This window comes from Emydura macquarii, unplaced genomic scaffold (assembly GCF_026122565.2).
Source record: "Emydura macquarii macquarii isolate MOO-44397 ecotype Brisbane River unplaced genomic scaffold, CSIRO-AGI_Emac_v2 contig_2205, whole genome shotgun sequence".
Classification (NCBI taxonomy): Eukaryota; Metazoa; Chordata; order Testudines; family Chelidae; genus Emydura; species Emydura macquarii.
The window spans coordinates 8,869,936-8,884,370 of NW_027132342.1; the positions used below are offsets into that span (position 1 = coordinate 8,869,936).

The following is a 14,435-nucleotide window of genomic DNA, read 5'->3' on the forward strand; positions in this document are numbered from 1 at the left end:
TTCTTACATCGAGAGAATGGAGATGCCTCTCCTCATTGGAGCTGTGTGACTTTGGACAGATGACTGGTAGAAAGATGTCCTAGTTGACATGGAAGCGGGAGACTACTTTTGGCAGAAAACCCAGGTGTGGCCATAACTGGACCTTATCTTTGTAAAAAACTGTGTAGGGAGGCTCCAAGGTTAGGGCTCTTATTTCTGATACCAGCCTCACAGAGATGATAGCTACTAGGAACACTACCATCCATGACACTGGTGCAAGTGGCGCACACAAACCTAATTCAGAATGGACATGAGCAAGCACTCAAAGAAAAATCTCTGCCTATCTCCAGGAACCAAGCAATCAGATACAGACTACTTCCTTCCAGGGTCTAAACAAGCTCACATGTTCTAACTGCTTAACACAAGACTTAGTTCCAGCCCTCACATCAGAAACCCAGGAAATCCTATTAGCTCTACACTCTCCCTCTGGACCACATGCTCTCTCCAGGCATCAGCCCTCTACAGTAGAGCCTCAGAGATACGAACACCTCGGGAATGGAGTTGTTCGTAACTCTGAAATGTTCGTAACCCTAAACAAAACATTTTAGTTATTCTTTCAGAAGTTTACAACTAAACATTTACTTAATATAGCTTTGAAAAATGCCTTTTTTAAAAAGTAATTTATGTTTAACACAGCATTGTACTGTATTTGCTTCTTTCCCTCCCTCCCCCTCTCCCCCGCTGCTACCTGATTGTGTACTTCAAGTACCAAATGAGGTGTTTAGTTGAGTGGTCAGTTCAAAACTCTGGTGTTCAACTGTATTTTATTTGCAGCTATCTTGCCCTAAACGGGTCTCAGCTGCTCCTACTATTAGACACAAAGGAGACTGTTTTCCCTTAATGTTGCCAGTGATCACCTATGCATCCAAGACCTCCAGTAGCAACATTACAGTAGTAAAACACAGCAGGAACAAAAAATTTGGAGCCATAAAACAATTTGAAATGTATACAAGAAAGTATTCAAGTTTACAAAGGCAATACCATATGCAACACCTTCCTGCCAAAGAAAGCATCATAAAACTCTAAGATTATTTATTAATCCTAGCAGCAAATTAGTCCTAGGTTATGGGCACTTTTACTATCAGTTAAAGACTACAATATAAAAATTACAAAATACAAAACAAGTAGTACATATCTCTCCCTCCTGCCCCTCCACAACCACTTAGCATAAGCATATTTATTAAAATCCAAGTTCCAAAAAAGTCTCCACACCCAGTTATCTCAGCCTTTCTTTAATGCCTGCTCAAGGGAAAAAAAAGTGCTTTGTAGCATGCTCTGAAGGTAAATACATTCAGGCTATTTTGGACTATGAGGGAATGAATTCAAACTGCCTCTCTCCTATGCCAAGGGAGTTCCAGTTCAAGTGCCTACACTGATCTCAACTGTGTGGCAGGGAATAAGAAGAAGTAGCTTCTCAGCTTCCCACCATTTAGGGTTTTTATGAGTCAAAAGACATTCCAAACAACATATAGAAGCTAATAAGCAGTCAGTGTAGCACACAGACCACATACTCCCACTTAGACTGCCATATTCTGAGCTAACCTCAGCCTCCAAATGGATTGGAGAAGGCACTTCCCTGAGGAGATGACAAAAGCATGAACCATAGCAGCAAGACCTGCATCCCAAAAAGGTTGCAACCTCCTGACCAAAGGCAGATAAAAAGAGCAGTATTGGTCACTGCATTTATTTGATCATCTGTGCAGCTACAAACATAACCAGATCATGAGGCTGCCGAGATTGGTAACAACAGGTAGTTCAGAAAATATTAAATTAGAAGTAGCTTTCAATGTTAAAATTAATTACACAGAAACCATTTTTGTCCAGAAATATGGCTCTACTCCAGGAGAAGTAAGTATCCAAACGGCTGAAATTAAGTTTTACATAATCTCTATTAGTTTCTGTATGCCATTTCAACAAAGATAGGGAAAGGTAGGAGAAGGGCTCTGGAGGCCAAATTTAGGCTGTTAGGTAAGAGATTAAAGTCCAGGATCTAGTAGAGGAGCAGCATTATATGTGAAAGAAAGCAGAGTCAAAAAGTAAAAATCTTAACTGAATCAAACAGTACCATAGAATCTCTATGGACAGAAATTCTATGCTTGAACAATAAGAATATAGCAGTAAGGATTACACTACCAACCACATAACCAGGATGGTGATGGTGATTGTAAAACGCTTGGGAGATTAGACAGGCTATAAAGGTAGAAAATACAACAACAAGGGCTTTCAACTATATTGATGGGTAATATGTCACCCTCATATTGATGGTAGTCTGTCACCTCAGCGAGGGATGCAGAGATAAAATTCCTAGACATCACTGATTATTCCTTGGAGCAGTTTGTCCTGGAATCCACAAGCAGAGTCCCAGTTTCTTGATTTAGTCCTAAGTGGGGCACAGGATCTGGCCCAAAAAGTAAGAGTTGAACAGTTCGGTAATAGTGACCATAATATAATTAAATTTATCATATTTGGGTGGGGAGGCAGGGGGAATGCTGAAGAAATCCACCACAGTAGCATTTAACTTCAAAAAGGGGAACTATACAAAAATGAGAAAGCTAGGTAAATGGAAATTAAAAGGGTAAAATGTCTGCAAACTGCATGGAGACTTTTTTAAAACACTAATAGAGTGTCAAACTATATGGACATCCCAAATTAAAAAACAGTAAGAGAACCAAAAAATGCTAACAGGGTTAAACAGCAGAGTAAAAAGTGGTTAGATGCTAAAAGGCATCCTTTAGAAACAAAGTCAAACCCTAGCAAGGAAAACAGAAAGAAGCATAAACTCTGGCAAGTCAAATGTAAAAGTATAATTAGGCAGGCCAAGAGAGAATTTGAAAAGCAACTAGCTATAGACACAAAAAACTAACAACTAATTAGTCAGGAAGCCAGACTAGTCAGAAATTTGGTAGAAAACCTGCCAGTCAGTCAGTAGGGGCACTGAAGATGCTAACACAACACTCCAGGAAGACAAAGCCATTTTAGAGAAGCTAAGTGAATTCTTTGCATCAGTCTTCACTGTAGAGGATGTGGGGGAGATCCTTACCTAAAAAGGATGGCTTGGGTGTGACAAATCTGAGGAACTGTCCCAAACTAAAGGTGCCAATAGGGAGATTTTGGAACAAACTAATACATTAAACTGTACTAAATCTGAGGACCAGATGGTATTCACCCAAGAGTTTGGAAGGAACTCAAATGTGAAACTGCAAAACTATTAAGTGTGGTATGTAATCTATCACTTAAATGAACCTCTGTGCCAGATGACAAAAGGATAGCTAAAGTAATGATTTTTTTTTTTTTTTTTTTTTTTTTAAAAAAGGCTCCACAGGCAATTCTCGCTATTCTGAAAGCTATTGAAGCTAGGTACTTAAGTAGCAGAAGGCTGTTTCCAGGATCCTTGCTACAGAGCCCCTGAACAACTGCCAAGTAATGCTTAGCTCCAATAAACTGAATTGCAAGAATAAAAAAAAAAAAAAAAAAAAAGAAGATCCCTTTTTGGTTTTGTTTTCTTGTTGCTCTGAGCAGGTCTGATAAACCCTTCCTATAATTGCTGGAAGTAGTTCATGCTGTCTGGCCAGGTCTTCAAGGTGATGGCCAATCCCAGCCTGCTTGGTTGACAAGTCTGGTTTCTGCCTTCCCAGAGCTGCAAGTACTGTAGGTGTAAGATCCATTGTACTGAAGCTGCAAACTTTCCTTGCAAAGTATACATTCCTGAGAAGAAAGTACCAGACTAGAACTTCCTAAAATGGACAAAAAGCCCATTCAAGATTTTATGCTGTGGTATCCAAAGTCTCTGCAAGAGAGTGAGTGGGCCACTTCAATCATAGAAGTCTTCCAGGAAACTTTACAGCATCTGGTTTGACAGTTATCTGATAGAAACCATTAACTGATCAAACTAAGTATTCCCTCGATATCTAATCCAAGATTAATGAGAAGCCACCATCAGAATTCAATAACGCTTTTATATAAGCTTGGAAGGATTAGATTTTTTTAATCAGTAAATGTTAGTAAACATTACTAACCACACACAAACTGATGAAAAAAATATACCCATCAATGATAACAGAAATTTGCAAATAGAACATTTTTCTTTCTTTGCCTATGAGAACTCCTTAGAATTTGAGTTAAGGACATTTACTTTGTATATTTTGACATGTGATGTTGCTAATTTGTATTTTAACAGTTACAAAGCTTTACATTTTTAACCTCAATTCTATTGTCATTGAATTAATGTCTGACTCCCCCATAATTTCCCACAACTGTGAACATTTAAATAGATCAAAATGGGTAGCTGTGAAAATTTAAATCAATAAAAATAAGAAAAGCATAAAAATAAACATTTGATATTATCCATCAAGACTACAAAAGACAAAAATCAAATTTTGCTAAGCCTACTTGTATAACAAGCCTCTAAGTCATCCACTGCCTGATGGGAGACCTGACCCCGCCAGGCCACCAAAACCAATTCATCTGGCAGTGCAATACCCCAGCTATTATGGAAATATTTGAACATCTTCCCTCATCCATTTGTGTCTGCTTTGCCACAGATCATACCACAATTATCAGTCACAAAAGAAGTACTTGCACCTTAGAATAGTGAGCTTTCTTCTAAATTATTCCAAAGATCTCATTCCAAAATATTGTTTTAGTTTAATTTTAAATTTTTATAAAACATTAAAATCTCTACTTTATGAAGATCAATTCATTCAGTAAGTTTTTTTTTTAATACAATTACGTTCACTGCCTAAACACCTAGTTACAGTAACTTTTAAGTACACTCCTTAGCTTTTGTCAATCTCTAGCTACAGAAGGAAGTACATTACACGTAGACTTTCTAGCAGGATAGAAAGATTATAATAATTTAAACTGACACCCATATCCTACTAAAATGGATGGTGTTTGATCTTGTATGTCAGCATTTTCAGTTAATAAACTTTAACTTGACAGAACTGGGCCAAAAATTAAAGGTCACTGCTATCCTAAAGGCTACTTCTGAAGTTCAAAATAGGCACACATTTTATTTAGACTATTACTGTCTTTAGTTGCCTATATCTCTGTATGTGCACAGAAATCACAATAATCTGTAGAAGAGATGAGAATTAGAAGCAAACATATTTTATAATAAAATGTTCAAATTACCTCCCAGAAGCTATCACTAGAAACCTCTACTCCAACGGAATCATCATATGATCCAGACATTTCTATGTTTGAAGAGCTTGCAAGCGTTTAATGTTCTATTATCAGCACTAGATCTTCAAAACCTGTAGAGAAGACAAAGAAAGTTTTACTATAAAAATACTGTCCATAGTAAACATTAAACTCAAAATCATAGCAAATTATGGGTGAGTGTCCATTTCTTTCACAGATTTTAAGTCTAAAAGTGAAATGTTACAGGAAAATTTTCAATACCCCATCCAAATCAATATAGGCTGAATTCATGTTTACTTATATCCTTACTTCCAGCAACAGAAAAGTAAAACATAAGTATTACAGGTTTGACATCTACATACATTTCTATGGCTAGGTCTACACTAAAAAATTAGGTCAATCCAGCTATGTTCGCTCATGGGTGTGAAAAAATCCACATCACTTAGCGACACAGTTAAGATGACCCAAGACTGGGTGTAGACAGCCCTAGGTTGACGGAAGAATTCTTCCATCAACCTAGCTACTACTGCCTCTCAGGGAGGTAGACTGACTACAGCAACAGGAGAACCTCTCCCATCATGGTAGTAAGAGTCTACACTGAACCGCTACAGCAACGCAACTTCAGCACTGCAGTTGGTTTAAGTGTAGGCATAGCCTAAAGGAAAAGTCTTCTTTAACTAAACACTCACCAGCCCCAATATACAGAAGGTGCCATTTTAGTCTTTCCAGTGCAGTATGGTGCTATAGTTGGTTTGTACATAAATTATTTCAGTGTTTAGTGCCGGAGTTTTATTTAAACACTGCTTGCCTGGATCTCAATACAACTTTCATTTGGCAAGCAAGGGTCTCTTGACTTACCATACCTAAAGAGGACACAGCACAGTAAACTAAGCATAAACCCAGACTCCATAATCTGTGTTCCATTAATTAACAATAGCAATAGAATTATCCTCAAAAATCATATCTAAATTAAATTTTGTAGACAAATTACAGATGAATAACTTTGGTTTCTGAATTTTAACATTATGTTTCCATTTACAAAAGGGGTGGAGAGAAGGGATTGCTGCCTCATCCAACTAGATGACCCATTACAGCCTCTATGAAGTCACACTGGCAAGCAGATCAATGAAATGGCAAGTTTTCGGGCTAAAATTTCCCAAGATTAAATGCTAACTCATTAATCCTTTCTAACCTAGTACCCAGCTGCTACTCCAGCTAAATCCATAAACAGATACAGTACACAAGTATAAAGCAATTCCCAACTAGCACAGAACAGCAAGTCTGACAGAACTCCTGCTGCTATGCAATTAATGTTTTTTCACATTCAAGGAAATTTCAGGTTTAAATCCTGAGTGGTTGAGTGGTTTTAGATGAATATTTCTGAAAATTTTAAAACAATATTTCACATTTAAAAAGGAAGAGATGGTTGGAGATGTTGAACCTAGGCTACCTTCTCACACATGATAAAAACATTGTTAAAGAACAGCAGCTGTCATCAGGGAGCAGTGCTGTTAGCCATGCATTCCCTACAGCGCTAATGCAACAACTTCTTATATCTAAGAGTGACAAATAAGGACAAGAAAATGAACAAATGCTCAACGACAGCTGTTAAGATACCTTTTCTCATTAAGCATACCTAACTGACAGTTCACTAAAAACAAGTCTTGAATTGGAACTGCTCTACAATTTCTACAGCCAAAAAATTGTTGAACCTCAACTGAACATTATTTATACTGAATATAAAACTCAGTAATTTGTTGATACATAGTCTAAGAAATTCAACTGGTTATGGAAAAATGTAATTTCTTATTATACGATTAATGATTAAGCAATTTTATAAAGTTCGCAAAGATCAAGCTTTCTGGTGGCTATAAGCACAGATTTCTTCATTACGCAACCTACAAGCTTCTCCCTCCCCAACCTTCAAATATTTTATTAATTTCAAAAATCAGATATATTCTTTGTCTTTCAGATTAAAAGTAATGAAACAGCTAATTGCTGGGAAACTATTTATAATAAACCTCATCTGCAGTATAGAAGGCCACTAACCATGTTGGGATAGAAGAGAGAACATGTTTCAATCATTACTGGAATTTTCAACTGGAAAATTCTAGACCCAAAATTAGACGATTAAAAAAAGTATATTACTCAACACATCAAAACTGAAAAGAAATCCACCTCTCTTCCTCTGAGACAAAAAAACATACACTAACATGAGAAGCAAAAGGTGATCCGACATATTTTAGTGATCAGGAGGTTTATTTGGTTTCCTAAATAAAATAATCTGGAAGGTTGAGTTAAAAAACACCTGCAGAAGTAGATATAAATCAGAAGTTTCCTATTCTTCAGGCTTCTCAAGAGGATTCAATATCCCAGTTGCAGTTGGTTTAATACAGTTTTTCAAAAATATTTACGTTCCTGTGTGTAAAGGAGTTGTCCTTTATTAATACACCCATCATTATTTTTTCTGGAAGTCACCACCAAATGAAAGATTATCATTCAGTAGCACCCATGTATTAGGTAGTGCCTATAAGACGTACATGAAGATAACCTCTGCTGCAAAGAGCTCATCATCTAAGCAGCAGCAACATAATGGGATAAGATTTACAATCACACACACCCACCCACCCACACACACACCCACCATCCCAGAAACCCCATATTCACCAATGTCATGTAATTATGACATGTTCTGTACAAGGTATGCCTTGTGTGGTACTATTTTAAAAGTCTTGATCTGCTGAACATTAATATCCTGTTGGATAGTATATACTACCATAGTATGTAAAGTTAAAATAATGCTGAAAATGCTACTAGAACATGTTGCAAGGTGGGAAACTTCCACAAATAGTCTTTCAGGCTCAACCATGAAGTAGCCAGACATGCTACTAGGCTATTAAAGGAGTCCGCTCTCCCAAACTCCATCCCTAGAGACTGCACCAAGAAAGCACATACACAATGGAATACTGACTGACCAATGAGGACAACCCCCCAGGTCACAAGCAGATTGTTACAGTAAACTGGAACAGATTATAAAAGAAAGGGAGTGACATCTTCACTGGGCTTCACTCCCCCATAGCTCAACACCTAAGGAAACAACTGAAAGACAAAGAACTTTGGACTGGGGGAGGTGAGTCCCAGGCAGGGAAAGCACTCTGTCTGTGAATTGAAGATTTGTTGCCTGCTTGTACCATCTCTCAGGTCATTTCCAGAATCAAATCTTGTTAAAATTTAGATTGCATCATTTTTATTTCTTTGGTAACTATTTCTGGTCTCTCTACTTGTACAACTTATAACCACTTAAAATCTATTTTTCTGTAATTAATAAATTCAATGTTTTATCTTAACCAGTGTGTTTTTGAGTGAAGTGTTCAGGCAGTCTCAACTTGGATTAACAAAATCCGGTGCATGCCTTCCTCAAATCAAAGGGAAGTGGATTTATTAATGACCTTATGCTGAACACACATTTATCCAGCACAAGATGGTATTATCTTGGGGTTCATTCCTGCAGTGAAGAGCTTGGGGTCTGTGGGGCCTACTGACTGTCACCTCACTCTATGGTAGGTGCGTAAGTGGCTCAGGCAGAGTATTCATGCAACTCAGTTGGGTATGGAGCACCACCTGCTGTCATGTTAGGTGATAATAGGGTCTGGAGAATGTGAGATCAGCAGAAGCTGATTGGGTTGGGAGTCAGCCCAAGCCACACGGGTAGGGAAGCTCAGTGGTATCCCAGAATCAAGTGTGCACTCGCTCTCACCCACACCACCGCCCCCCCTCCCCCCGCCCCCTTAGGCCAAAATTCATATGTACCATGGCAAAAAGCAGTCTGGAGGGAGAAAAAATTGTTAATTCCCTTGAAAGTCATGGACACTTTTGCCTTGGACTGCATTTGTGACACCTTTTACTGTATTACAGTGTGTGTTCTGTTGCTACTTCGCACAACAGAGTTCTCACAAAATAATAATCACTAATTTAAAAAAGGTAAGCTGTATTTGTTTAATGGCTTTGCTGATCCTTCACGCTCCAGATAAAACCTGAAAGGAGGGAATGCCTGAGCCATGTTCCCTGGGCAGAGGGAGTGTTTTGTTTGTAAAATTCCGTGCAAGGACCTTGGAGGATACCCAAACAACTGACTTTAACTGTAGTGTTTCTTAATAAAACATTTAGTCACTAACTTTTAGCAGATTCTCTTGGACGAATACTATAATTAAAGTAATTGTTGCATGATCAACCACTGCCTCTGGAGCTAGAAGTGCTGCAATTTGAACTCCAAGTTTTTTTCCACATTCACATGAAAAAGGTGGTGGCCATGTAGTGTCTAGAACTGTGGTCCCCAAACTTTTTACCTCATGCCCCTTGCCCCTGTCTGAGCTCTCCTCTCGCCCCAGCCATGGTTGGGAATCAGGAGCAGGGCCGCACAGCTGGGAGTGGGGCCAGGTGCTGGGGCTGGAGTTGCGGTCAGGCCAGGAACCAAGTTTGGGGCTGCAGCTGGCAGTGGGTCTCCGGCCAGAAATGGGGCCAGAAGCAGAGCCAAAGCTGGGCTGAGGTCAGGGCCCAAGTCTGGAGGTGGGACGGGGCAGGGCTGGGGCTGGTAGCCAGGTGCAGATCTGCGGCCAGGGCTGGATGTGGATCCAGGGCTGGAGCAGAACTGGGGGCAGAGGGGAGCTGGGTGGTACTCCCTCCCCACCTCCATGGGCCTGGGTCCCACCGCGCCCCCTTGAATGTTCTTCCGGGTCCCCCTGAGTGGCACGCCCCACTGTTTGGGGGACCTCTGGCCTAGAAGGACTTAAAGTGGGGATTCAGCAAAGATGTAGGTGATCCCAGGTTAAAACACAAAAGGTATATGAACTAATTCAACTGATTCACAGAGCAGTATCTAACCCAGTTGGGTCAATAGGTATCACAAAACAAGACAGCTTTGCTATACTTAGTAATTTTAAAGGGAGAATAAATTAGAATAAATGCCCTCACAACTGTAAGGACCATGTATTTGATTTAAGCATGCCAAATGCATCTCAATTTAATATCCAATAGCATTAATCTTTATTCTACTTGTTAGCTTTTATATGCATAATTTTAGGACAAAACATGCAAAGATACATGCCTAAAATGGACCTTCAACCCTTTCGGACACGCCTTATGTTACACGTATTTTTTATTTTTCAAAAGGCTTACATTAAAATAGTATTTATATTTGATGGACAACAGATACAATCCCTTCTTCCCCCAACTAACCTTCAGAAGCTAATATAGTAAGGGTTGATCATGACTGCTTAAGTTTAAAAACAAAAAACAAAAAAAAACAAAAAAAAAACCCCACACCTACACCTTTTTTCCTAGTTAAACAGAGTCTACGTATAAAATTATGAGTGCAATGCCATTCTTATCTGCTGGGGTTTACGCATGGATTGTTCAATGTTATTGACAAACTAAAATATAACTTGTTAATAAATGTTATTAGATTTTCCACAAAGAAAAAAAAATCATTTTTGCATAGTGTCATCTACATATTTAAGCATAATGGGAGATAAAAGTGATAAGGAGTTTTCCAAACAACACTAACCAAATTAAATAGTAAATATTTACTGTACTACTTGGAGGATAATGCAGCTAACAGAGCTTTGATAAATCAAATGTAACAGAAGTGGGGACAGATCTCTGGTGTACCAATTTAAAAAAAAAAAAAAGTGCCCTGGCATGAATCTGTGTTAATTATGTAGAAAATATTTATCTAGAGAGGTTTTGGAGAAAGAAGTTTGTAGAGGTTTCAGAGCAAATGTATGTCATCAGTCCAAATCATAATGGACTGTGACAATAGTACAAGACATAATCTGGGAACATATGAAGGACAAAGAAAAACATTTTCAAGTCCTGTGTCATCTTTACCATACTGCAATTCAATGGAGTTTTGTCATGGATTGACAAATTACTTGTTCATGAGATAAATAAAGAACAAGTCAATGTCACTAAAACATAGGTAGTATTAGTAGGTTTTTAAATAGTACGACACTATGCAAAAGAACTGTTACCTACCTTTTCATAACTGTTTTGAGACGTGTTGCTCATGTCCGTTTCAAGTATGTGTGCATGCCACATGCACAGTCGGAAGATTTTTCCCCTAGCAGTACCCATCAGGTTGGTGCAGATGCACCCTGGAGTTATACTTCCATAGTGCTGTATATAGGGCCCTGCCAACCCAGTGCCTCTTCAATTCCGAAAAAAGGGAAGGTGGGTGGGTGTTGGAATGGACATGAGCAACACATCTTGAAGAACAAACGGTTACGAAAAGGTAGGTAACTGATTTTTCTTCAAGTGCTTGCTCATGTCGATTTCATGTAGGTGACTCCCAAACTGATTATAGGAGGAGGGGGGTCAGAGCTCACTAGATTGCTGATTGAAGCACCACTCTGCTGAATGTTGCATCATCCCTGGCCTGCTGAGTGAGGACAATGTGAAATGAACGTGTGGATCAAGGACCATATCGCAGCCCTGCAATCTCCTGTGTAGGGACATGTGTCAGGAATGCTGCCGAGGAGACCCGCGCCCTCGTGGAATGCGCTGTCAGTGCCAGTGTTGGCACCTTTATGCAGATCATGGCAAGTCCAAATGCAAGATGTGATCCATGTTGAAAATTTTCTGGGACGACACAGAAAGACCTTTCATTCTGTCTGCTGCTGCGATAAAGAGTTGGTTTGATTTACAAAATGGTTTTGTCCTTTTGATGTAGAAAGCCAATGCCTGCCTGACATAGGGAGTGGAGACTTTGCTCCCTGTTATTGGCATGTGGCTTAGGGTAGAACACTGGGAGGAAAATGTCCTGGCCTGTATGAAACTGAGATACCACCTTAGGGAAAAAGGCTAGATGAGGCCGCAACTGGACTTTGTCCTTATAAAAAATTGTATATGAAGGCCTGGATGTCAGAGCCTTTAGCTCAGACACCCTCCTGGCTAAGGTTATTGCGACCAGGAATACTACCTTCAGTGAGAGGTAGAGGAGTGAGCATATTGCCAAGGGCTCAAAGGGGGCCACCCCATTAGCCTGGAGAGCACCAGGTTAAGGTCCCATGCTGATATTGGACGGCAAGGTTGGGGGTATAGCCTGTTGAGGACCTTGAAAAAACGGGACACCATCGGATTAGCAAAGACTGATTGGAATGCAAAGATCGCTGCTAGATGAACTTTTAGGACAACACCTCCAGACCTACCTGCTTCAAATGCAGCATATAGTCCAAGATGGAGATTACTTGATACTGACATTAGAGAGATGCCCTTCTGCACTGCCCAAATAAAAAATGTCTTCCACTTGGCCACATATGTAGTTCTGGTGGATGGCTTCCTGATGCAGAGGAGGACCTCTCTAACAGGCTCCAAGCATGCTGACTATGGGGTTTAGCCATGAAGTTTCAATGCTGTGAGGTGGAGAGAGACTCAAGGCTGGGATGCTGGAGGTGGCTGGGTGATTAGATCCAGCACCAATGCCAGGGCAATTGGAGCAGCCTCAGATAGCTCCAACAACACTGGTACACAATGCTACTGGAATTATCAGTATGACAGACACTCTCTCCCTTCAGACCTTGAGCAGGACCTTGTGAAAAAGCAGGAAAGGCAGGAATACATAGAGCAGGTGGTCTTCCCAAGGAAAGAGAAATGCATCCAAGATCGAGCCTGGGCTGTGGTTCAGGAATGAGCAAAACTGCTGACACTTCCTGCTGAGTCTTGTTCTGAACAGATCTACCTGGTGAACTTCCCACCGCAGGAAGATGCTATTCACGTCTGGGTGAAGAGACTACTCATGGTTGCAGAAGGCTAAGGGAACGCTTGCCAAAGCAAGAGAAGAGACATGTACCTCCAATGATCATCATGGGCGGTAAAAAGGAACTGAAGAGGTGTTGGGTCAGTGGGGACCTATATACTGTGTCATTGGGGGAGACTCCAAAGGGCACCTGCACCGACCAGATGAGTACTGCAAGGAGAAAAAACCTTCCAACAACTAACCTTCCAACAATTATGCACACAGCACGTAGACACCTACTTGGAATCAACATGAGCAAGCACTCAAAGAATAATTTAACTAAAATTCCCTAAAAAAGAAAGTAGTGATTAGAAGGAACCATTCTGTCAATACAAGAGGTAAACAACCGTACCTTCTGGTAGAAGTCAATTTATTTTTCACAAGTGTTCACTTAACTTCAAGCTAAAAATACCCATTTAAACGTCAATATTCCCTTTAAGTTCTGTCACTGATGTTACAGCGCAATTATTGATAGTACTCCACCCCTAAAACACATCTAGACCCATCATGTACATATACAAAACTGGATGTAAAATGAATTTCTTTTTAAGAAGGTGCGTACACAACTGGTTCAACACCTCACGGAAATAAGTAAGTTGATGGACAAAACCTTTAGGAACTATTCACCTTCTCCTGGAATACCTTACTTCATTCTCTGTAACACTTTAGTCACACTGCCTGGAAGATTTTGGGGTGGGGACCAGAACCAAGTCTTCACCCATTCTCCACACACCTGCATAGGAAAGGGAATAGTTGCCAGTAAACATTTTCTATCCAACCCTTCAGTGCAGCTGTTACCCAGGGTTTTAGAACCCACAGCAGTGGTAACTTAACCATTTCATTCCTGGCAGTTTCAGGAATAAATCAGTGGGAACACAGCATTCCATCTGAAAACGATTAATACAAGCAAGTATGCGCTTCTCTAAATTTAGTATGTATTAGATTTAAGTGCACACAGACATAAGCAATAGGTTTAGAGCATCCCAAATAACTACCTAGAATCTGGGATGGTACTGAGTAACCTGCAGTAGGTCGGTTTTGGCTGGACGCTTCCCTGCCAGGGAGTGAAGGTGTCAGGAAAAATCTCTCAGGGTAACTTCAGAGAACTGCTCCAAATTATACTTTATTATCTAGTCCTTTTATACCAACGTCACAAAATACATATCATAGTGACCCCTAGTGGGTCATCACTTCTAACATCAATAAGCTACTTATTAACACAGTCATAAGAATTTTAGCCATAAAAAGCATCTGTATTAGAGGCACCTAAATTCAAGGTTCCCATCCACTTGTTTTCTTTCAGTCTCAAATTGTTGACTTTTCTCTTCCCTCCTCCCATTTTGATTAATATAAACTGCCAACCTGCACTAGCCTTGCCTCTAGAATCCCTCTAGAATTATTCAAATTAACCCGCAACTATGTGGTGTTCTTTTTTATTAATTCATGATGGCTGAATGCACAC

The 14,435-nt window shown here is 39.8% G+C and overlaps 1 protein-coding gene across 6 annotated transcripts in view; it reads right to left on the minus strand.

Moving 5' to 3' along the window:
- PACSIN2 (protein kinase C and casein kinase substrate in neurons 2) overlaps positions 1–14,435 on the minus strand; it is a 110,323-nt gene that overhangs the window by 50,827 nt on the left and 45,061 nt on the right. For all 6 annotated transcript variants that reach the window (XR_010921953.1, XM_067559319.1, XM_067559315.1 and 3 more), the window contains one exon: positions 5,173–5,294. Coding sequence is in view for 5 of the 6 variants with exons in the window: in XM_067559319.1 (XP_067415420.1) it covers positions 5,173–5,232 (60 nt within the window). In the remaining variant the exon portion in view is untranslated. The remainder of the gene's footprint in view (positions 1–5,172; positions 5,295–14,435) is intronic.